The 25,113-nt window shown below is 41.6% G+C and overlaps 1 protein-coding gene and 1 long non-coding RNA gene across 3 annotated transcripts; one reads left to right on the top strand and one right to left on the bottom strand.

The window, feature by feature from the left end:
- The first annotated feature begins 820 nt into the window (after nt 1-820).
- Nucleotides 821-18,707, top strand: zbtb10 (zinc finger and BTB domain containing 10). 2 transcript variants are annotated; one of them, XM_034891512.1, is made up of 5 exons: nt 1,113-1,781; nt 7,803-8,835; nt 13,185-13,250; nt 15,143-15,318; nt 17,623-18,707. In XM_034891512.1, exons 1-5 carry the CDS (start codon nt 1,113-1,115, stop codon nt 17,911-17,913), a joined length of 2,235 nt encoding a protein of 744 aa, XP_034747403.1. In that variant the 3' UTR covers nt 17,914-18,707. The 2 variants fall into 2 exon arrangements, with proteins under 2 accessions (XP_034747404.1, XP_034747403.1); XM_034891513.1 differs by lacking the exon at nt 13,185-13,250 and having other exon boundaries at nt 821-1,781; nt 17,623-17,913.
- Nucleotides 18,708-19,085: 378 nt separating this feature from the next.
- LOC117956445 lies at nt 19,086-19,646 on the bottom strand. Its single transcript, XR_004659272.1, has 2 exons — nt 19,385-19,646; nt 19,086-19,222 (listed from the first exon to the last, which is right to left on the bottom strand). It is a non-coding gene; the product is annotated as an uncharacterized LOC117956445 (long non-coding RNA).
- Between the last annotated feature and the right edge of the window lie 5,467 nt (nt 19,647-25,113).

Here is a 25,113-nt window from a genome sequence, read left to right as displayed (position 1 = left end):
AATCCCACTCTTGTTCACACACTGTGTGCAAAGCCCCTAATTGGACAGCACTGAAACTATACACCCAACTATGTCAAGCATCACACACGCTCATAAAAAGAGAGGCGTTCACATGAAAGAGTGCCACCTGCTGGGCCTGATTTTGACAACAGGGAACAGAAACTTGAGATAGTTGTTAATATGTAATAATACTTGACTCTGGACTATAACATCTCGCTGATTTCTGAAGTATGCCAATTTTACATCACATAATCACAAATCACATGACTTTTGAACTGCCACACAAGTTGCATTATTATTGTATAACTGTATTTATTCATTATTAAACACTTATATCCTATGATAATGAATAGAAACAGCAAATATAAACTATGATATCGTGGTGACATACACTCTATATTACGCTTGCATGCATTGGACAAAAAAGTTTGCATTGAGTGTTAATATTATTGTTATGGAACAATAATAAGCATTTTTTGATTTTAATCAACTATCACAATATATACAACTATATTTATTTATGTCTAAGCTACTTTATATATCTTCATGCTTCATATTTATATATTTCGTAAATAAAATAAGCATTCAAAAAAGTAGGCCTATATAGACAGACTAGGCTACAAGTTGTTATAGAAATATTATAGGAATATTATGGTAACCCCGTTTAGCAAAGGGCTAAAGTGGGACACCAAGTCAGCATATGGGCTGAGAAGACAAGCAAAGTCCAAAAATGAAAAGCATGCGGAAAATGGGTGCAGCCTTCAAACACAAAAGACCCCTTGCTGATCAACAGATCCCCATCTTCCTTTAAAAGCCGCCCCCTCCCTCGCCAACCCCCCTTTCTCTGCTCGAGGTGCATTGTGGGGAGGAAAGTCGTTGCCATTCGACCTCTGCGGGGCCTGCGCGGACGCAGCGAGAACCCTGAAATTCATTATGCGTTTAAAACCTCTATTTATTTCCGCATAACCTACATACTCTCACCGGGACGGCCAAAGCGGAGAAAAGGAACGACGACGGTCCATCTCTTTCGGGAAATACATCGTTCAACTATATTATTTTGTCGGAGAGGGATACTGTTGAGAAAGTGAAGATAATAATATATATTAAGAAAAATGTCCGGTGAGAGAAACCGCAGGTCGCTGGCTTTCCGAGGCGGTGGATTAGCTGGGTTAACGGGTTCCAGCGGTATCGTTGGGGGGAACTGCAACAGCTGGGAGGCCCCGGCCTGTCAAGACCGACATTTTAACGGGAACAGGCCAGATCAAGAGGAGGACGGGGATCTGGGAGCTAAAGGATCATCGCAGAAGAGAGTGGAGAGCGCTGGGTCTGTCAGCGATAGCACGGAACCCGAGGCGGAGGAAGAAGAGGACCCGGAAGAGGGCAGCTTGGCAGCTGGCGACGATGGTGTCGGCTCGGTGGAAGAGGAGGACGGGTCCAAGGAGGGGAACAGCTTGACAGAGGGGAACGGTCCCATTAACGCTGTCGGACGGGAAACGGGAAGCGGTTCGACTGGGGGCGAGACTGGGTCCAGGAAATCTGGAGTAGTGATGAGACCGCAGACGTTGCTTCAGAAACACTCATTATTCCATGCTTCGTGGTTGCAAGAATTTCCATGGCTAAAATTTTGCCAGGAGACGGGACTTATGTCCTGTTCTTGGTGTCACAACATTGCCACTAAAAACAGTGACGAGCTTGTCAAAGGCAGTCGCAGCTACAAACGGGCCTTACTGCTGAGACATCACCTGTCTTCTGAGCACGGGAGAAATGACCCCACCAAGCAGGTAACCTTAACGTCCATAAAGATTTCGCTTCGTTACCGACCTAACACGAAAAGCTGTCACATATTTGTCATCTGTCTTGTTTGTCATTAATAACGGCAGTTTCTACAACTTATAAAATATAACGACGGTGAAAACAAGCTATTACCTAGCTAAGCTTCACAATCCCTTCCTCAGGCTGATTAGCTAATACCAACCTGCTAACCTGAGCTAACAACTAGCCTAGCCAACCAGCCGCTTGTAGCTCTGCTGTAGCCGGAGGTAGATGGGCAGTGACGGTGGTGGAAAGCCCCTAGCGAGGCTAGTGTCGACTAACTAGAACTGAATAGCAAAACACACTGAACCACTTTTCATGAGTGACACAAATCTCTCCGACTCAGTTAACGTCCAAAATGTGTATCTGCCCACTCATCAGTTAAGTTACACGCACAGACCTGCTTCAGTATGACACCTGCTAGCTACTATCACAATGGAGCCTGTTCCTTTCAGAATGAATTATTCATTGTATGTCACGAATAACTTTTAACCATTGTGAACTGCTTATAAGTTATTAACTAATGGACAGTGTAAGTGATGTAGAATACTTTTTTATGCACACTGTACAGCAACCCCTTTTTTTTTGCATCAGCGGCGGTCTTGATTGCTAGCTTGCTAGAGGTCACACAATGGCAAGGGCTCGACCCTAGCTGCCTTTGGGGAACCGCACCCCTACCCAACCCCCCTCCTCCTTTCTCTCATCATGCAGTTCTGCTGGCTCGCAGTCCCGGATGACCTCTGGCGCATTTTTTCCTCCTCCACCACCTCCTCCCTTTGGGGAGCTAAATTAGAGGCATTGTGCTAGAATGACCCCCCAAAATCCATACATGGTGTCACTTGCAGGACTGGACAAGAGGAGGAGAGTAAATAACGTTGCTTAAAGCCTGACAGCTTGCCTGGCCCTTTTTGAATGAGTGAAATAGACGTCAGTAAATAGAAAGACAGGACATCACCTGACCCTGTCGTGAACATATTTCTGGATTAATGGGTGCTAATGTTACACCATAAAGGCATATATTTTATGATTCAAGGCCTCATTCTGTATGCACAACACTGAAACCATATTGGAAAGTTGCATCTCCTAATGTGATTGGCATATATTGACCATATGGTTAGCCTAAGCTCGAGGTAGGTATACAGTTGGTGATATTATCCGTATATCGAACGCTTATAATCCAAAACAACCAAGCCACTTTAGTGAAGTATGTCTTCATTGACGTGCACAAGTTTGGTTTTTTTTATTGGTTCATTATTTTTATTGCAGTGTAGAAACATTTCTACAATACTTCTTCAGAGACCTCATAAAAACAGGGAGTGCATATTTACCCGAACAATCTAGTGTCAAAGGGCATTTCTCTCATCAATCCTATTCTGAAATAAATGTAATGTTGCTTTCTCTTCCTTGTACATTTCCAAACCCAACCTCCTTTTCTGACAGTGGTCTGGGCTGTCAGAGGAATTAAGACCGGGCTGCTATTTGACTCTAATTTGTAAGCGAAGAGGATTGCACTACTACATTTAGTTACTTCCTTTGCACATGCAATCACTAATCAGAATGACTTAAAGTGATCCACTCTTGTACACATCTCTAATTGGTAATGAGGGCAGTAAGGGTGGATTAGGGGCTTGGTGGGGCTTTTCCTTAGCAACAGGGACCCGAGACACTGTACTGAGAGGTTATCCAGGCCATTTCCACATGCAGAATAGAACTGGGACGATATGTCCCAGTGCTGCATTATTAGAAATGATTCAATTCATATTTCATTGAATTATTTTTTTGGTTTTGATGTTCCTCAGAAAAGATTTTTTTTTCTTATGACTGCCTTTTGAATAAAGATGTAATGCTCTTCATATATACAGTACTGTTGAAATAATGAGCCGCAGTGAATGTTAAGCAAGGTGGCATTGTGAAGCAGTACATTAAAGGGGAATTATGGTGTTATGAGGCAACATCTTGTTCTATTCACCCATTCCTGACGTTAGTCAGGCCTCTGCTGCATTCGTTAAAGCTAACTCGATTAGCCCTAGCACACCAGTGCAGCTGTGGTAAATGTGGGTCTCCTTGGAGAAGGGGGCTGTTGTCCTTAATTCTCTAGACGCTGTCTTGTGCTCAGATTGTTCCCTATGCTCTCTGGTAAAAGGTTAACGTGAGGCAAAAGTAGGCCATTGTTTCCCTTTGATTAAATATGAGATCTAGGACCTATATGAATACAAGTCCATTTTTATTCTCTGCTAACAGGTTTTTCCTTTGTCCACAAATTGGTAAAAGGTTTGTTGTTAAACCCACATTGGTAGTTGTAGGACTAATCATATGTTGTCATCACGTACAAAGATTCTATTCTACAACTAAGTTTCATATAACTAATACTGAAAGCTATATTTTTATTACAGTGTACAGTGCAATAGTTAAGAACTCTCAGTTTCAGGGTCTGTATTGGAACTGGACCCTATAAATTAAAATGTATTTTCCAGGGGAGGATTTCAGATATGCAGGACATATACAAGTCATTCCACCACCTCATTTTAGTTGAGGCAAACACCACAGTCATTGTTGAGAGTTACTCTCCCCTAATTGGAAAGGGGACCCACCCTTTGCGGTCTGGTGTCTGCCAAATAGATGGGTGGTTTATTGGGGGCCACAGGTCAGGGAAATGGGTTGGGGTTGAGCCAGAGGGAGAATACTTCTTGTTGAATATGTCAGTGACTCTGCCCTCCCCTCGTTTTCTCGCCCCCCCATCTCTGCCTCCTCTGTCAGGGCATTGTTAGAAGGCCGGGAGACACTCGTTGCAGCACTCCCACACCTTGGGCCAAACGCACACTGCAGTATTGTTCTAGCATCTGGGGACAGACGGGTTTGGTGAGGAGGAGGGGTTGAGGGAAGTATACAGTAGATGTAAGGAGTTAGGAAAGGACCGGTGAAGATGGCCTCAGGGCTTGGCTGGTCATGGGACTGGATTGATGGTGGGTGGGGGTGGATGAGTCGGGACGAAGGCAAACTTATGCGTAAAAGGTAAACAAAAACTGGCTACAGTGGGTCACTATGTATGCATCGGGACAGTGCTGTATCCCATAATCTAATAGAGTTGTGTAGTACTGAGGCCGGTGCTTCAATAAGCGTGGATTTATGACCATCTTGGTTTGTTTAATCCACCTGTAAATCAGTTCTTATTGGCAATGCACTGTAGATTTTAAAGCATCCATGTTAGACCTAGATCAAAGGATCTTTCTTTCCCGGCACCCTCTTGGATTCTCTTGCACTCTCATTCTTCCACCCCTGCCATCTCTGGCTCAAATAAAAACCTAGCCACGTCACAACTTGGGGAGGCTGATATTGTCCCCACATTCTCTCTTGGCTCAGGCTGGTTTTGCCTCCAGCATCTGCTGTGCAGGGTTGGTCTGCTGCTGCTTTTCTAAGCTCAAACGTGGCACATCTGGAGAAAGGATGATGATGATGCTGCTGCTGCTGAGGCCAGTAAAGAGCAACTTATCCAGTACCAGACTGTCCTAGTCTGCTTACAATAAGCGCGCACACACACACACACACACACACACACACACACATTCTCTCTCTCTCGTATCAGAACTCCTTGCCCATTGCCTTGCTATTTTTTGTTGTTTGATAAAAGCTGTGAGTAGTCATGGGGTTTTGGGGTGGGTTGGCCAGTTAGTCGTAATGATAAAATGGGTCAACAAATTCACAGGTACTAGGAATCTATTAGCGCTTGTTTATTTACTGCATTTCTAACATATTGGCTCTTTTTTTCTGTCCAATCATCACTGTCTTCTGACTGTAAATATGTTCCATCTTCTGGTTAGCCCAGCAAGTTGACAGCATGTTTGGTCAAGACCTATCAAAAGAGGAGAGCAATGGACATAAACAAAGCAGAAACAACTGTATGCAATCTAACTTGGATGCATAACCAACACCCCTTCACCACACCAATATATTCCACAACAGTACTGAACATGATGCCCATGCCCCTCCAGAGGCTTTAATGTGTATACCATGGAATATTTTTTTCTCCTCTCTCCCCATCCTCTTCAGCTCACCCACATACACACTCAGGCTCCTTTCTTTGCTTGTGAGTGGGAGATGCTGTGTAATAAGAGAGTGAGTGCCGAAACCTTTCACAAAGGCCTACAGTGAGTGGACAATGAGCCTCGGGGAGAACACAGGCTATTGTGAAGGCTAAAATGGGGTGACCCAACTCTCAATCACGCTGGCTTTCCGTCCCCCTCTGCTCTACATTTTCTCCTCCGCCCTTTTTCTCGAGGCTCAAGGTCTCCCTCTCTCAATCTCTGGCTCATGCTCACTCATTTTCTTTGTGCGTGTGTTATTAGGCCTTTCTCTTCATGCTCCAACCATTTCTAATCTTGTTTTCACACTTAAAAAAAAAAAATAGCTGTAATTCTACTTTTTCCTCTATCAAAAGTATACAATTGCACTGTCTTGTCTTTTTGTTTCTTCTAGCTTGCAAAGTACAACCCTCTCCCCCTTCTCTATCTCTCCCTCATTTTGCTTTTGATTTCATTCCATCCCATCCCTCTTCATCTCTCCCTTCCAGCTGTGACAGAGGATGATAAGCCCCCCTATACTATCCTGTGTGCGCAAGCTGCCTTGGACAAGTGCTGCACTGTGGAGGGAGTAGGGGTGGGGGCTGGGTGTGGGGACCTCAGAGAAATGGATTTAATCTGAATTACTCGAGCTGAAACCCCAGCTGTGTGTATGGGTAGGCAGCTTGGTTTATGTGTGGTTTGTTGTGTGTGTACATGCATGTGTGCGCAGCAGAGATGGTGGTGGGCGTGGCCAAAAATGTAGAGCTCTAGCAATTTGAATTATTCTGGATTAGGACATCTGCTGTGCAATTCTAAAATGACCCGTAGATGTATGCTACTGCGTGCGTATTAAGTGTAAAACTGTAATGTAGACTTCTACACATGCAGGGTGTGTACATGCATTTTGGTTTTGTATTGGGCTGTGTATTCTGTCTATGTCCATGTGTTAGCACATGCATCCACTCATGTATAAACTCCACCTCTTCTCTGCTCCGTACCAGGCTGGCCCTTTGCCCTGGTAAGGGGGAGCAGGGAAGGGGGAGTTTGGCTGTTACAGGGTAGTTCTATGCTACTGCCAGTTCTCCTCCCATCCTACAGCCACGTTGTGTCCTGCTTTAGCCACTTGTCGGCCCTTCCCCAGGTCTAATCCCGGCCCGTTTTACATCTAGTATCTAAATAAAGAAAGAGAGAATTTTATTGTACAAAATCTATTGTAAATTTGTGTAAAATTTTGAATTAATACCATTTCCAAATCGGAATGACAAAATAAACATTTTCTTTTTCCAAAAAATAAGAGGTGTCACTGTTGTGGTTTAAACATTTGATTGACTGAAAATCCTACTATTACTATAGCTGTCCTCTCTTAGTTTAAGTTTGGACACATTGTCGTAGGTTGTTGAAATGCGTTTTGAAAACATGTGGGAAATTATTAGGCTAATTAAAATATAAATAGCAAAGCAGCCTTGTGGGAAAGTCTCCGGCAAATCTGGCTTGTCACAATAGCTTGTTGAAAGCACTGAACATTGCAGTTTAATACTATTTAATTGTTCAATATATGGTATGGCTTTCTACTTCTGCATTACTACAAAAGGAAAATACTTTTCCTTTTTTACATGTTAATTTAATGTATTTCAGGGTTTATTAATCTGTTGTCGTGCCTAGCATGATATGTTTTTTGTGTAAGGACTTGTGGAAGGTCAATGGTAAAAAACGAGTGCCTCTTTTTCTCCTCTGTAACAGAAACCTGTTGAACCTGTTTCACCCCTAGGACAGGTGCAAACCCCAAGGGTGTATGTCTGTGGGTATTTATTGTAGAGACAAAGTTACAGGAAGTGCAAATATATTTGCCTCTACCTGCGTTGGACCTTGCATATTACTTGTGGGAACGCAAATCTTAAGTCTTTTTTTCTTTTTCTTCTTTTTCACGTAAAGGAGACAATGAGGCCCTCAGAAAACACCAGCCCCTCCACTAACTGCTCAGAGGAAGACTACCGCAACAAGCCCAACGAGAACTCCTACTGTTACCAGCTTCTCCAGGAGCTGGACAAGCAACGCAAAAGTGGCATCCTCTGTGACGTCAACATAGTCGTCTCGGGCCAGGTGTTTCGTGCACACAAGAACATCCTGGTGGCGGGCAGCCGCTATTTCAAAACCCTCTACTGTCTGAGCAAGAGCGAGGACCAGGACCAGGCCACGGTCACACACCTGGATGTTGCTGCTGTGCAGGGTGTCTCTGTTATCCTCGACTTTCTCTACTCTGGGAATCTGCTGCTCACAAGCCAAAACGCCATTGAGGTGATGTCTGTCGCTAGTTACCTGCAGATGACAGAGGTTGTACATTCATGTAGAGCTTTTATAAAGGATGCCCTGAATATCAGCATCAAGCAGGAGGCTCCGGATTCAGTGGTGGTGGACTACAACAAGAGGCAGACGTTGTCCAAAGAAGGGCCTAGGGGGCTGGACCGCAAGCCGAGCAACTTCTGGGCCACGAGCATCCTGTCAAAGCTGTCCATCAAGGCCAGCAACAATCAAGGAAAGGAAGCAGTGGAGGAAGAAGACGAAGGTGCCAGGGTGAAGGAGGAGACCAGCGATATAGAGGTGACAGTGGTTGGGGGTGCGGGCTGTGCCCTGGTGACCCAAGGAGCCTCTGGTAACTGGACCCACCACAACGACAACTCGTCTGATTCAGCAGAGACCAATGAAAAACGGTCGGCGAGTGGCCAGGTGCAGGTATTCGTCTGGAACGAGCCAGCCACAGGTGGCGCTGCAGCCGCACCTGCAGCAATAAAGCAAGAAGCACGGGATGCTGCGGCAGGAAGCGGCCGGAGGAAAAAACAGACCACCACACGGCGTTTTGTGTACAACTTTCCACCAGAGCCTGAAGAGGGATTTGACGAGGGGATGTTCATCCAGCCCTCGGCCTCCTACCCCAGAGATGACTTCTCCTCCCTCTCCGAAAATGCCGGTATGACACACATTTGTACCTCTAAACACACTTCACACACTTGCCACCCCTAGTCCTTCCCCTTATAATATATAAATGGCCCTCACTGTTAACTCATGAATTTCTTATTTGTACTAGTCACACTGTGTACTCACTGCAAGTAAAAGGAAGCGGCTCAATTTTTCTGGTAGCGAGTCGCATGCAGAATTTCTTCTGTGACATATAATCACTTTAATGTAAAATCTGCATGGATATCGAAATAAACATTTTCCCACACAATAAATGGAAATCTCTTTTAGGAGCATTTTAAGAATATCTTAAAGGAATCACAATAATGTGAGTGAAATGCAGTATAAATCATCAGCCTTTTAGAAAGTTGGAATTTACAATATACGTCATAACTAATTAAAATGACATTCTGTAGGTTTGAACAATGCTTGTCCCCACAACATGCATGTGTAATGATTAACCCACCAGGCGGTCAGTGGGATTGAAGAGGATAACCCTGATAAGTCACATGGCTTCAGTATTTGATCCTCTTTTTGTGGTCTCCCAGCCTGTAAAACCTTAGTACTGGATATTAGCACCTTTATTACTTGTGGGCAACATTTCCTCATTTATACATATGATCGGCCACCATATAGTGACGTATTTAATCATGTCACACCGATGATTACCCACTCAATGTTAATAAGCTAAGCTATAGCCGCCTGCAGTGGGAAACGCAGGCACAATCACTAGTTTACATGATCAAATTATTCTTATTCTTTTCTTATTCTTTATTTTATGAAGGAAAACACACATTAGTTAACATTTCTGTAAATGTGTTCGCCAGCCGGCTAATTTTCTGCAGTCCTTTGTCCAGGTGGTTTTAGACCAGAGCAACATGAAACTTCTTGATCGCACCTCACAAAAACTATGGATTTTCATCTTTCCCTCAATGTCCTGCTGTGAAACCTAACAGAATATTTGCTTTTCAAGCTTTTAACCTGCTGTGCACAGCCAATAAGTGAGTCACTCCCAGCCATGATCTCCTCTAATCACTCCAGAGCGAGGGGCTTGTGAAAGTTACGCCCACCTGGAGTGCTTTGTGTTCCAACACTGCTGCTTAGACTTGTTTTAAAGAACAGATAAGGGGTTTTATCTAACGCAATGCTTTCGAAGCAATTTACTTGTTCAGATCAATATGCTATGTTTTATGGAGGAAACTAAGGAAATGTCACTATTTAAAGTGAGTCGGAGAGAGAATTAACTATCCTAAAAAAACACCCCCTGCTGTGGTTGGTAACAACATTACATCCCTGTGAACCTTCGCTCATTCAATCAATTTTTTCAATCTTGCTTGATAAAACTTTCATCTTCTCCCTTTCTCTTTACCCTTTGATACCTTCCCCTTTCTGTCTCTTAATCCATCCATCGCTCCATCCATCCGGTCCACATACAGGGTAGAGTTCTTAGTAATCTCTTTTTTCAGCTGCAGCCTTCTCCTTCTGTTGGCCCCATTAAGCTTTGCACTCAATGTAACCATAATGATATCACATATTAAGTGGAGTGGTATTGGGGGGGATGTGTGAGGCCCAATGTGTGTGTGTGTGTGTGTGTAGAAAGAGAGAGAGAACTACATTTTGTGTGTGTGAGAGAGAGGGAGAGGAGCCCTCCCTAATGCAGGAATATGAAGAAAGCAGGGGAAACATCTCTTCCCACAGGCCTCCCTAAATGCACTTGAATGCTCTTAGTGCCTCCAGCTCCTCCTATGGCTCTTCGTAATGTGTGCACAAAGTGATCCAGGGTGTTGTAATAGCCTAGAGAGAAGCTCACTTAAAGTTTGTCTGCAAGTGTGCTGACTCTTCTCTTCCTGTATCTTTGTTGTCTAGCTCCATGTCTCTACTTATTGTATACCACGTTTCCAAATAAGGATATGAGACGTTTCCAAATAGGTATGCTGTCAGCCACAGTAAAAGGTTGCAAGGCAACTGTTTACCCTTAATTGATATTTTTGTGTTTGACATTCATAGAGTATACTCTGTGTGTAAGGTAATAGTTTAAATATAGATCTGGGAATATGTAGTCTCTGTATGGGCTTTTAATTGTAATGATTTGTCTGTCTCTATTGTTTAAATGTCTGGGAAGTGATATCCAGAGAATAGGAGGCAGAAACGGACAACACATTATCCTGATGTTGTTTGATGTCGCCGTGAGAGGAGATCTTTTAATTTTTATTTTTTTAGCCAAATGCACAAATGGCGTAGTTACATTCAAACTGGCAAGTTGCAATCATTTCTATGTGTTGTTTATCAGTGGCCACGTACTGTAGGTATATAATGTTTTTCGATTTCCAATGTAAGAACAGTGTTGTCAACGGTTTTATGGTTCCCTTTTAAGAGGAGTGCTTCCAAAATGCTCTGTGATGTGACTGGGGTTTTGACAGTCTTTAAAAATGATTACGTCGTCCATCTGTTAAGACTGGGTGAGCCAGACACGGAAGACAAACAGAAAGGAGAGCCACACGTAAATTATATCAGTCAGGACAGCTTTCCCTGCCTCAATCTGCAATGCAATGCTCAGTGTGTATGTAATATTCTACATTTATTTGCAAGTACCTCTTGGTAGAAAGCTGCTGTGTCATGGAGTCTACTGTACGTGTTGCGTCAGTGCACCCAACTTTATTAATGCCATTTTTCACTTCATAGCTCCTGGAACGTACATGAAAAGATGGGCAAATACCATTTATGGACCAAAAGTCATTAGCCAAAGCTTTCAGTTTGTTCCCACAGCCTCTCTCTGTCGGCAAGGCTCGATTAGTCTTGTGTTGCATACAGTGCTCATTTTTTGTGACTCAATCTGGATATGTGTGCCACATGATGTCTAAAACACTAGTTATGCTTTACTGAAATATGGCTTTTACAAAGCAAAAAAAATGTGTTTTCTATTAGCCATGTCAACTGTGAGTTATGAGATTATTCTATAACACACACTACATGCAGAAGGAAGGGTTCATGGCTTTGCTAACAGACCCGACTTCGAAACCAAAACGTCATCTTTTGGTTGCGAGATGCTCGCTCTGAAAGTAGACCGTCCTCTTGCACGATCAGTCGTTGCTGTCTTGCATATTTCTGTCCGAGCCTATGAGCATTCATCCACTGCCCCAGTTTCCCACAGGGATGTCACTCATTTGGGTTTTATTTTGTTTCAGTTTGATCTGTGCGCTCATGCTTTAAGGATGGAAACATAGTAGCCCAAACGGTGGTATTCTCTCTGCAGTTTTGTATGTCTTCCATTTTAAAATGTGTGCTTGTCTTTCAAGTATTTTTTTTCTTCTCTTTTTTTTTTTTTTTTTTTTTTTAAAAGGGTTGTTCAACAATTAAAATGTTCAGGACTATAACTAACAAGTATTGTCTTCTTATCCTTTTATCTACTGATGTATTCAGTTTACATTAATGTAAACACTGATTTAATGTAGCCTTCCAATTGCCAGAAAACATCCTGCCACAATTTCCTAGAATTCGAGGTGGATGTCTTTGTCTGACCAACAGTCCAAAACCCAAACTTATTCAGTTTACCGTTTTATAAGATGGATAAAAGCGGAAGATTTTTGCATTTTTGAGGCTTGAATCCTTAAATATATAGCATTTTGCTGGAAGAAAACGTCTGTAACGATAGGAGGTAGACAGTTTACAGTGAAGGCTGATTTAACGATACACGTACTTTGCCATTGCTGTCAGCTCTTACCTCGCTGAGCCCACAGCCAACACTTGTGGCCAATAAATTCTTGGATCTTTTCCAAAAAACACTGTTGGATTGTTGAAAAGGTGCATGCTGCATATAGACACACAGCAGCTTAAAAGCATTTGCATACACACTCGTCTCTGTTGAAGTGTGCACATGAACGCACGCCCATGCACAACAACTTCCCCAATCCCTGCTAGGGGCAGTCCCTTCCCTCCCTAATCCACTCTAATGCACTGGGGCTGTCCTCACTATTCCAAATATTGACCTAGGGAGAATGGACACACACTCACAGGGGCGTGTCTTTAATGTGCTCCAAGCGCTGATGCTGGAGGAACCGGACACACACAGGTGCTCACACACAAGTGCTAACAAAAGCTGAGTGTAAACTGAGACGGTGTAAGGGCTTAACTCTAATTAACCCCCTGCCTGCTGGAGCCCTGGTTTGTTTCCCCGGCCCTGCTTTACATATAGTAGGGACGTGAGTGTGAGTGTGAGTGTGAGTGCTTCCATTGTTTCATGTGGGGGGTAGTTAGTTGTGTACACAAGGCGTTGTGAGGTGTGCAGCCCCCCTTCCCAGGCTCTCAACCACCTCTCATCTCTTTTTCCCTCTCGCTTCTCTTGTCCCCCTCCTCCTTTCCCAGAGCTGGCCAATCAGATCCAGTATAGCATCATCCAGGACTTACAACAAGGGGAGTCCTGGGAGAATGGTAAGCCACCACGACTACCACAAAAAGAACAGGCTGCTTCAGTGACACTTAAAATCTTAAACTGAAATGCATATTCTCTAATGAGTGTGTGCAGTCCAGTCAGTATGTCTCATTGAAGAGGAGAGCAGACAACCTACATGTATTTCTATTTAGGGTTTGTTTTCAACCTGCCTTCAAATGCGTAGTTGACCGGCATGACCGTGTTACACAAAATGATGATTTTATGGCATTATCCCTATGTCAGTCTATTAAAACAGATGGGAATAAAAAAAGTCAATTTGATTCATATAGGCAACAAAAATCACAAATTTGCTTCAAATGGGTGCCGGGTAAGCCAGTGTGTCGCGTAAGTAGGCGGCCATTGTCTACAGTACACAAGGCTGTGTGTTTTTAAATCCATACTAAACACTAATTCTAATTATGTAAGTGTGCAGTGTGTTCATAAGTGTCAAAATGAACTAAACTCAAAAATGACAAATGGATAGCATGCGTAAGAAGAAAAAAAAACAGCTTTTGCTGTGTGCTGTTGCCACAACTTTAACAGAAAATAACGTTGCTGTCCATCTGTGAAATTGGAGTTGTAGTTTGATTGACAGGCATCGATGCAACGGTTAAAGTTGTTGGTTGAGACATAGACTGAAAAGGCATGAGGGGGGACATAGCAAAAGGGTGTCTAGTCAGATTGGCCAGCAAGGTTGGAGCTCAAACTATAAACTGTTGTTGAATTAAACAACAAAATGGGCACCTTTTTGTGTCTCTTAAATATATATTCCGTTTGATTTCAGACCCCCTATTTTGTCTGCTCTGTTTGTGTAATGACAGAAAGGGAAATTTCAATTCTTGCCTAAAAAGTGTACAACACACACGTGCATGGCAAATACACAGGTGACCTGCTTCTCATCAAACCTCCCCCTCCTCCCCCTAGCAACCTGCCCTAACAACGCCTCTGTTGTGTGCACCCTGGCTCAAACAAAAGGACACTAAAGACGCTGTGTTGGAGTCTTTTTTTAAATCAATAGATTGCTTATTTATCTGTAAGCCAAGCTATCCTCAGTAGTTTGGTTCCTCAAACAGTGCTGGCGTGAAGATATCTTGATTTCTTTCCGAAAGACACTTGAAATTCAAACACATCTATGCCATATGCTCTAATCATTAACTATTATAATAACAGAGCTTGATGGATTATAACATAAAGGTGTTGTGTTTGATGTTAGCAGTTGCTCCTCATATGATTTAACATATCCATAATCATGTGCATTGTGATTTATGTAAAGTAGCTGCAAATTGACAGTTTCTTAATATGAGGCGGAGTCGTTAAATTATTAGTTGTACCTCTTTATAACCTTGCACCAAACTGCATTATGTCCATGTAGTACTGCTGCTTCATATTCACCGCTAATATGAATCTGTATCCTTCCCACCATTTCCATGGTGAGACCTTCAACATCATTGCAGACCCACACCAGTTACTTAGCAACAGTGACAGAGCTGGATTGTGAAGTTTACATGGCTGCCACAGTAATTTTTTTATCCCTGCAGTTTAACAAACTTTGACTAAAGGTCCTTTTTGTTTCATCAGTTTGTGGTGTCTTGTTCTCTTTAATGGCGACCACATCCTAACTCCGTGATTTGATACACAGGATATTGGTTCCTGACGCTCTCTCATTAGAGGATCTATAGATGCAAATGTAGCTTTTATGATCACTGTCTTCCTCCATCTCCAGTTTGTTCTTCCGGTCCAGTCAAATTTAATTTATGAATTTAAAGAACAAACAATGGTATTGTTTTTTAAAGCTGCAAGGGTACACCAAAACATGGTGTTACCAAATCTTGTCTCTTGCTAACCTTTTACTGCATCTGCATGCTTTGTGTTTTTCTCTGTCTCCACCCAGGCGAGTCCTCACACCTAGCCCTCAATAAGCTCAAGTGCCCCCACTGTAACTACATCGCCAAGCACCGGCGCACGCTCAAGAGGCACCTGATCATCCACTCGGGCGTACGCTCCTTCAGCTGCGACATCTGTGGCAAGCTGTTCACGCGTCGCGAGCACGTAAAGAGACATTCCCTGGTGAGTCCACATACGCACAGGATCCTCCCCGCTTTTTTACCCCACCATGTGCATCCACCATCTTGTGCCAAACCCTACAGGCCACCCTAACTTCTTCGCACTCCACCTCATGATTTGTGTCTGGGAGCTTTTTTCTCGAGACAGTGAGTGCAGGAAGATATTCTCAAAAGAAGAAATTTATGGCTATGAATACAGTGTTTTATACCCAAATTCCCTGTGTAGAAAAAGGCCCAAATTGCAATTGTAATATCTTCAGTTTATTGCTCCATATTTAATATTTGGAGAATATATTCTCAAGTGTTTATAGGAATAGTTTGACATTTCCGGAAACAGGCTTATTTGCTTTCTTGCTAAGAGTTACGTGAGAAGACAACTGTACTAACTACTAAGACAACACTACTCTTATTTGCTAGCTATCCATCCATCCATCCATTTTTGTCTGCTTACCCGGTATTTGGTTACGAGGGGAGCCGCTCCAGCAGGGGACCCAAACTTTCCTTTCCCAAGCCACATTATACAATCTTATTTGTAAGCTAAATAATTAGCAGCCAATAAGCTTTGCTATACACGAAGACTGAAAACAGCTAGCCTCGTGCTGTCTGAAGGAAGTCTCACATTGCAAGACCTTTCTACACAGCGCTGCAGAGGATGGTCTTGCTAGTACACACACAATTCTGTGATGGGAGATAAAACGAGCAATGGTGTATTGGCATTTCTGTAAACCAGTCACAATCGTCATGGGCACCAGGTAGAGCCATGGTGCTGCTGCGGAATTAGAACATTGTGGATGTAGACTAGTCTGAAGGTAACAAAATACCAGTACCTCCTAAGTTAAAGTCCTTAAAGTATTACTAAGTAAAGTATTATAGTAGTACTGTGCCAGATCTCCGGCGTGCGGCCATGAGGAAAAAATAAATTTGTGAACTTGCATGCGGTTTTATATTTTCAAGTGAATTGATTTCACCTACCAATCATATGAGAGGAATGCAACTCTAACTAACGCAGAGCTTAAAATACTCTGGCCTGGTGCCGGATTTCTGGGGTATGACTATATTAGAAAAATAAATACATTTAAAAATTCCTCATGGGATTTGTTTTTGATGCGCTAGGTTTAACCAATCATCGAACTTCCACCTACAACTGAAATGAGTTCTAGCCAATCAGATACCAAAAAAGCAATGTGCAGTGTGTAGTCAACGTGGTAACGTGGCTAAAAAAATGATACTGCTGTAGTTGAGAAAGGAGTTAAAAACAAATGGCACTGGGCATGAATAGAGGACAAGAGGAAAAGGGTGCAGACGGGAAGCACCCAGCTGCAGTGTATGGAAGATAATCCGTAGAGGATACTCCCTGTACGGTAGCAGCTTGCTAGTCTTTAGATGTTAGTCACAAAGCTTCGGTCCGTGCACTCGAGTACGAGTACGTTACCGGCATCGACTGTTGCGACTTTGCTGACCAACCGTATTTGTGATAAAAACATTACATGTGTGCACGTTCATAGCGGAACACGATTGTCATTAACGATGGCCACAGTGTCAAATATATCTAAAGCCCAAACTGCATTCACAAAGCTGTCTGTTGGGATTCAGCGTGACCGTTATTTAACCATGACGCCTTGTCCCAGAGTTCAGATGTCTAGCTTTATGAAAAGCTAAACAAAGCCAGGTTTTTATTAAATGTACATGAAGCAACTAATGCCAACATGGACAAGGTCTTGAACGTGCTAATTTGCTTTTTTGATGATGATGACCAAAGTAAACATCACATCTAGAAAGTTTTGTTTTCACAATGATTCAATGTAGGATTATGATATTATTGCAATATGAAAATCTACATTGACTCTATATATGGTTGGAAGAAGTAAAAATGTATCCAAAACTTTTTACTTCTTAAAAATGATGGCTTTTATTATTGTATAATGTAAGAAGGATTTAACTGTTTTGCCACTCAAATTAACTTTAATGAGTGCATATCAAAACATGGCACTGTGGACCCCCACCCCCTCCAAAAAGGCTCAGGATTTCTTTTCACTTCAAGCTCTGAATTTAACACATCATATCTTACTTGTTAAACTCCTACAAAACAGTGACATCTCCTGGCTCCAGTCTGTATGCTATGATATGCTATGCTAACTGTCTGCTAGTGGTAGCTTCATATTGTGTGTACAGACTTGAGAGTGGTATCAATCTTTTCACACAATTCTCAGCAACAAAGCAATTCAAGATTAAAGGCATTTCTCAGAAATGTCTGTCAACCTGACTGTCCTCATCTCCTCAAACCACCCCCCATCCCTCATCCCCACAGGTGCACAAGAAGGACAAAAAGTATAAGTGCATGGTATGCAAGAAGATCTTCATGCTTGCAGCCAGCGTTGGTATCCGTCACGGCTCGCGGCGCTACGGTGTGTGTGCGGACTGCGCTGACTCTCACCAGGCCACTCAGGAGGGCCTGGAGGCCATGGAGGGCATGGAGTTTCCCCGCGATGAAGATTTCGAAGGCGAAGAAGGGGAGGACCTGGAGGGGGAGGAGCCTAACGACAACGACCAATCAAATTGGGGTGAGGGCAACACTGGTGCTGCCCCGGAAGAGGACTAAGAATTCCAACAAGCTTGAGAAACAAAACAAAAAAAGTTGATGTTTAATATATATGTATACAAAAACTAGCTGGTAAACAATCAACTCCAAAGTGCTATCAAACCTTGAGGTTACTTAATTGTGCAAGTATATGACAAAGAGGTGGATTAAAAGAAAAAAGCTTTCGTAGAGTGGAAACTCCAAGATGTACAGATTTTATAATTGTTAAAATGTGTCCAACTCTGGGCCCAGAGCCCACAAGAGAAAGATTCTATCGACGAATAATATGAAAAATCAGGTTTTTGGTGATGTATTTTTATTTCCTGTTTTTCGGGGGAGAGTTGGGCAGGGTGATGATATAGTAGAGTTGGGGTAGGCCAATCAACTAAAAAAGCGAAATGTTAATTATTTAATTTATGAAGAGAGGTTATTATGGTCTTATCAATAATTTTTTTTAATTTCTGTTTTTGTCTGCAAGCAGAGGCACAGTAATGGCTGTTGCTTTCTGCACAATCTGAAAGTATGTTGCTTGGTGCTTGTAGAAGTACACAGAAGAAGAGCATTATTGTCCACAAGAAGATTTTTAACTTGCTCTGTAGATCTTGTTTAGATGCGCTAAATATCTTATATTATTCTTTTCAAATTTTATTCTTTCCCTGCACAAATCTTGGAACCAAAAAATCTGTTTTGTGACTCTAATGTATCACAGCCATATTTATGATTAATTTAAGAGGGCTGTGGTATTGTGCCAAACAGACCGCACACCAAGATTTAGCAGGAAGCAAAAACTACTGAATACGCTTAAAAAAAAAAAAGAGGGGAAAAAAAAGAAAGAAAAGAAGATGAGGTGACGTTTTTTTTTTTTTTAAGCGGGAAAAAAAGATGAATTAAAAACAATCGAAAGTACAAGGGGAAATGTTATTGCTAGCTTTATACAAATCACGGCGTCACAGTAACACTTTATTATTAATAAACAAAAGCATTTGACTTTCACTTAAAGCTTGAATTTTGCCAAATGACGAAACGTTTGGTGCTGTAATGCTTGTCGCAGAATACTGGACCTACAGGCTAAATATGATGTTTATAATCATAAAGCTTAAACTGACTCAGTTATACATATGTAATCAGCTCAAACTATAGAACACTGTTGTGCTACGGCGACTATCAGGTAAGCTTTGCCATTGTTTTTCAACTTTTATTTGATTTATTGCACACACACACACACACACACACACACGCCATTTTGTAGAACTACCGGCAGTACTTGTAATTGATGTTTTGAGGACCTAAGTGTATATCAATACCTGTATACGTTTGTTAATACTTGGTACTAAGCTATAAAGTAAATACAGTGTATGTGTGTATATACTGTGTGTGTGTGTGTGTGTGTGTGTGTGTATATATATATTTATATATATATATATATATATATATATACATACATACATACATACATATACACACACATACATACACATATATTTCGCATCACTTGACCATTGGTTTAGAGGAGAAAGAAGTGCAGAAATTCCTGATGTGTGATGTCTTAGTCTGAAAGAACTCCATTTTTTCATGTGTAAAAGATATAGAAAATGTCATCGGTTTAATTTTATGTAAGTTTTTTTTTTTTTTTTTTTAAAGGTCTGCCAGGTAGAAAAACACTTTGTTCCACAAAAAGTGAAGCTCTATGGCGCCTCATAGACATGCACTTACTTTTGTGTTCATGAAAATAATTTTCTTTTGTTTCTTTGCTTCCCCAAAAGCAGGTCTGAATGGAACTATATATACTGTTGTGTCTTTCTTCCGATGCGCAACGTTTTTTTTTTTTATTATTAGACTTTTTGTTATTTAATATTATATATTGACTCCAAAATGCAATCAAGACTGTTAATTTCTATTTGTCCAACCAAAATTATTATTTTTAATTATTGTTGAACTATAATGTATGAGAAAAGCCAGGTGAAAACCTGCTTAGTGTAGAAAATCCTTGCTCGTGTCTGTAATTGTTAAGATTTTTAAATGTTTTTATGCTACAGAATCATTCACTTTACTCTAGATGCATATTTGTTTAATTTTGTCCTTTCCACAGATGTTTCCTTTCTCCTTTATTTCATTAAGCACATATTTTCTAAAGAAACATGGATTGTTTGCGGGTTAAAACCTTGGAACAGCAGTATCTGTTCATATGCAGTGGAATATACAATATGTACTGAAGTGCTAATGATACAGAAGATTTGTAACCTCCCTTTACTCTCAGTGGAAGAAGATATATTTTAAGTCATAGAGATATCCATCCTTTTTGTGTCACTTTTACCTTCAAATCACTGTGGGAGGGGTTATATTAAGGATATATATATATATATATATGTGGAGATTATATGAGATCTATATATATATATGAAGAATATATTATTTAACTAGTGGATTTACTTATGGAACACATTGACGGTCAGCTCCAAACCTCCTGGCGTGGTGGTTTATTTCCATGAACTTTAACCTTCCTCTATCGCTCTCTGTTCACGCTGTGTGCTTGCTCATCGCACCATTCTGTTGTCTTGTTTGTTCTTTTGATACTATTTACCATCCTACTGATTTTACTGTAATGAATGAAACTCAAAACTATGATGTATCATTTTAGATTTTATGCTGTATTTGTTATATGGACAACAACAACAAAAAACACAAAAAAAACGAAGGAAAAACACTACAGATGTAAAGCAGAGGTTTTTTTTCCCCCAGCTGTATTTTTTTACGCTGTTGCAAAAGGTTGTATTTTTCAATTTCTCTCGAACTTTAACAGTGATGCAAAACTCGGGCCACGCCTCGGTGCCCTCCGAACACAGAGCAAATTCAGGTTACTCTTTTTACGTTTTTATCGAAGGTTTTCAAAGATGGAACTACATTCTCCTTTTTTCTGTCTGAATTGTACTACTGTTCCTCTCTATACTACATTTTAAGAATAAAACTTTGATATTGCTTTAACCTTTTTGTCCACTTATTTTCCTTTGCTCTTCTGATGATGGTCCGAACAAACCTCTTCTCGTGAAGACCCAGAGCAAAAAATATTGTCCAAATAACCCCCAAAAGAGATGCAGCTCAGACTATGAGCCAGTTTGATTTTTTATATATATATATATATATATATATATATATATATATATATATATATATAAACTGTACTCTGACTATTACTAGTACAAGGTGGAACTGTAATATCACTGTGAATTATCTTCCAGTGCTCATGAGATTATACTTTAAAATGTAACGCTGGTTACAGTTTTCCTCATTTGTTTTGGCACAGTAATCGAGTGAAACTCACGATCTCATGATTCTCAAGGTCATTTTCTTTCTTGTTGCTTGCACACAAATATCTACAGCTGAGCAAATGATGCACCGAGTTGGTCTTGGTGATTGAAATGGATTACACTTTTTTCATTTGATCTGTGTTACGCCCAGGCGTGTTTATCATGGAAACACTTGAGCCTACTTTTGCAGCCTTTCTATCAAATGTGTCCTGTATTTCAGTTATATTGTTTTATATTGTCTGGAATATTACTGTGAGAGCAGCACACGCATGTAAGGGAGGGTTGCTCTAGGCCAAGAAATGTCAGTATGTTGCAAGAGCAAACACCAGATGTGAGATAAATGAAATGGTGTGGTAATAATATTGGAATTATGTGAATTTGTTACATGAATGCATTTGCTTTTACAGCACAATGTTATGGCAGCTTTATTTTGGATTGTGCAAATGAAGTGTTGTGTTGCACAGTACAAGTTAAAGGGCAACGGTGTCGGAAAACCTATTAAAACTGGGCTAGTGTCTGCTAACTGCATTTACTGTAAACCAAGTTGGGCACTGTCGCAGTTCTTACTGAGACACGTGTGGTTAAAGGATAACAGCACACAGTCAGAGGAACTCCTTCCTCTACAAACAGGATCAAGTTTGAGGAAGAAAAAGAGATTAAACAGCCTCTGATGTTTCTTAGTTCCTCACTTAATCATGATAAATCTGCTTTTCTACAGATACTCCTGCCTAGCATTGTGATCTCTGTTTATATCTGGATTCTGGTATCATACTATAAATGGGTGAATGGTTTACCAAGCCGGTAAATTTAACCTAAAAGCCAAGATGCTGCCATCTGCTGTTAAGACTCGGGATTAAAATATCATTTTGGATTTTGTCTGGGCCGACACCAGGTGGCAGCACTTTTCTTTATGTTTCTTCCTGCACAGTCGCATGGTCAACACAGCTCATGTACCGTCCCAGTCATTTAGAGAGACCACTGATGGAAGAATTGATCATGGCATTGATGAAATACGGGTCTGCTAACACTGATGTGGTTTTTTGTTGTATGATTCCTCTGTGCATATTTGGAACAAATGCCAGTAGGAGTTGTGTGTTATTTGTCTTGAATGAATGAATCCTCAAATACAAGCAGTGATTTGGTCCTGGCTTAGAGTTTTGTGAAATTGTATTGGTTGGTGAGTAAGAAATATAAGCTAGAGGACCAAGGTGTGTATCTAGAGACAACCAAATCAATGTAACACAACTAGTAAGGTTATATCAAGTTTGGTTTAGGGAAACCCTGAACAACATTTGTCAGAAAGGATTCCAGTTTGATTTCCTCTTACATCCTTGTATTCAGACATTAGAGACTTAGAGTAAAACGTTTGTGCTTCCCAGGAAGTCAAGTAAACACATTTGTGGTGAAAAATCTGATTAGATATGCCTTATCCAAAGCATGCATGAAAAGCAGAAAGAAAACTTTGTTCAGGAGCATACAGAGGTTTACACAATCCAATTAAAGTATCTGAGCATACATTTGTCTGTGAAGATTTATCTTATTTTATCTAAATGGCTGGATGCAGTAAATTCCACCAGTTTGGCTTTTTGTTTGAAAACAGACTGAAACAAATGCAAAGAATGCATTAAAAGTACAATCTACAGATGTGTTTTTGTCACACTGATTTTCTGTGGTACACGCAGTACTTTACGTTCAAACTGTGTGTAGGCCTCAGTTTATTATCGTGTGTTTATTTCTGTGTGGGCATGTGTGTTTGAGTGTATGTGTACACACACACACAGAAGCAGTCATCAAACATTGGCCTTGTGGGCAACCACACACTGCTCTATTCTTTTGTGTGTGTGTGTGTGTGTGTGTGTTTGTGTGTGTATTGAAGTGCATGTGTGTGTGCATGAGTCTCCTTCCCATTCACAGGCCCTTTTGTGTGGGTGTCTGTCAGCAGTGTTGTCTGCAGGCAGGCCCCCATTGTGTTGAACCACTGCTCCTTATTGACACAGGGCCCCTGGCGCTTCGTGTTCCCATGGCCCCCCAACCGCGGCAAACGGAAGGCTGAAACCGGAGCCCCGGGCCTGGGGAGAGTTTGTTTGCACTCCCCTTTCTCTCCCCTGGTGCTCCTGGAGCTCTCGTCCAGGGGGACAGGGCTAAACGGATGGCGGCAGAGTGCAAGTGTGTGAGTGTTGGTTGCTTTAATGGGACGTTTGGTGTGTGTGTGTGTGTGTGAGAGACCATTAACACAAATCTAAGGTGGAAAGACAGGTAATCATGTGGTCACAGCTGCAGCTGTCGACAAGGGAACCCTAGTGCCACCCATTGTGTGGATATGAAGTGTGTGCGTGTGTGCGCGTGTGGTTTTGACCTTCTCATCATATCCTCTGTAATGGCCCGGTGCTTCACAGTAAGGCCCTCAGAGGTCACAGAGAGAGCAAACATTAATAGAGAAGATTATTCTCTGTTCGCTATTATCTCCTTTGTGACCTGCTGTGACCCTGCACTGGTGTTGAGACAAATCTAGTTCCCATGCGTAAAGTGTTCCGGGCAGGATGGCTTAACACTGCACTGCACGTGGCCTGCATTTACATTGCAGCTTTAAAACTGACTCTTATGGTTTGTTATGTTATCTTTTCTCATTGTTCCACCTTTGAATGAAAACAGTTGTATAATGTCTTCTGTAGCTCCTGAAGCAGCTTTTCAAAGTTTGATGAAGTCTGAGGCTTCAGACTTCAGATACTTGACAGAAAACCTGCATTATAAAACGTGTCTTAAATATGAGGGCTTTTACTGTAACAGGCAGGCAAGTTGTAAGGAAAGAGGCTCTCTGCAATTGTGCTAAACACAAAATTAAAAGTTAAAATGACAAAGAGTTTATTCATCATACACAGCTGATGGATTTCTGCCATAGTGTTCTAAAAAAAACTCCCTGTTGAAAATGTATTTACAGAAGATAAAGAAAAGCGAGAAAAAAGAGAGACAGAGGTCTTAAAATGTCAGAAAACTTTACGAAGGAGTGGCAGAGCAGGACAGGGGTGATGGGAAACATTGGTGATGAAATAAAACGGGTGTATGTGGGGGTGGAAAAGCATGGAAAAGTGTACAATGGAGTTTGGGGCAGCAGAGTGTATGTTTGTGGTACACTGGCGGGCGTTGCTGTGTGAACCTGGCAGGGGCACACAAATTAACACACACACACACACACACACACACACACACACACACACACACACCACACACACACAAATGTAAAAAAAAAGACATTACCATGTGAAAACGTAAGGGCAATTAAGATGTGGAGAGTTTACTGGCTTGTGGTGGGGTGGCCTCTCTTCTGGCCTTTTTCTTTTCATCCTCGCTTTATTTAAGGCCACCATCTCCAAGTCAAGGCCAACCCGATCAATATACACTCACACACACATATATACACACACACACACACACACACACACACACACACACACACACACACACACACACATTGTGCATGGCAGTGTTTATTCCAGAGATATAAACTTGCTGTCTCAGGCTTCCCTTTCTTTGGTGTCAACCGGTGACAGAAAAGTGTGTGTTTCTGTTTAGACATAAGTATCTATGTTTATGTTAACCCAGGCACACACACACACACACACGAACACACACTGTCATGTTGTGTTCATACTTGCTTTTTTCTATGGGCTCACATAGTTTTTCTTTGATGTCATTTTTGTGTGTGTGTGTGTTCCTGGGGGTCTGCCTGCATCTGTTCATGAACGTGTGTTTGTTTATAAGTGGTGTGTGAGAATGTGTACACATACCACATTATCTTAGCGTGTGTCCCCCAGCGTGTCTATGGTGTCAAGAAGTGACAACACGTGTGTGTGTGTGTGTGTGTATATGCATGCATGTGCGCACGTGTGTGTGTGTGTGTGTGTGTGTGTGTGTGTGT

This window comes from Etheostoma cragini, chromosome 14 (assembly GCF_013103735.1).
Source record: "Etheostoma cragini isolate CJK2018 chromosome 14, CSU_Ecrag_1.0, whole genome shotgun sequence".
In the NCBI taxonomy this organism is placed as follows: domain Eukaryota; kingdom Metazoa; phylum Chordata; class Actinopteri; order Perciformes; family Percidae; genus Etheostoma; species Etheostoma cragini.
Note: the sequence above shows the minus strand (reverse complement) of the source record. Positions and strands in the feature narration are given on the sequence as shown.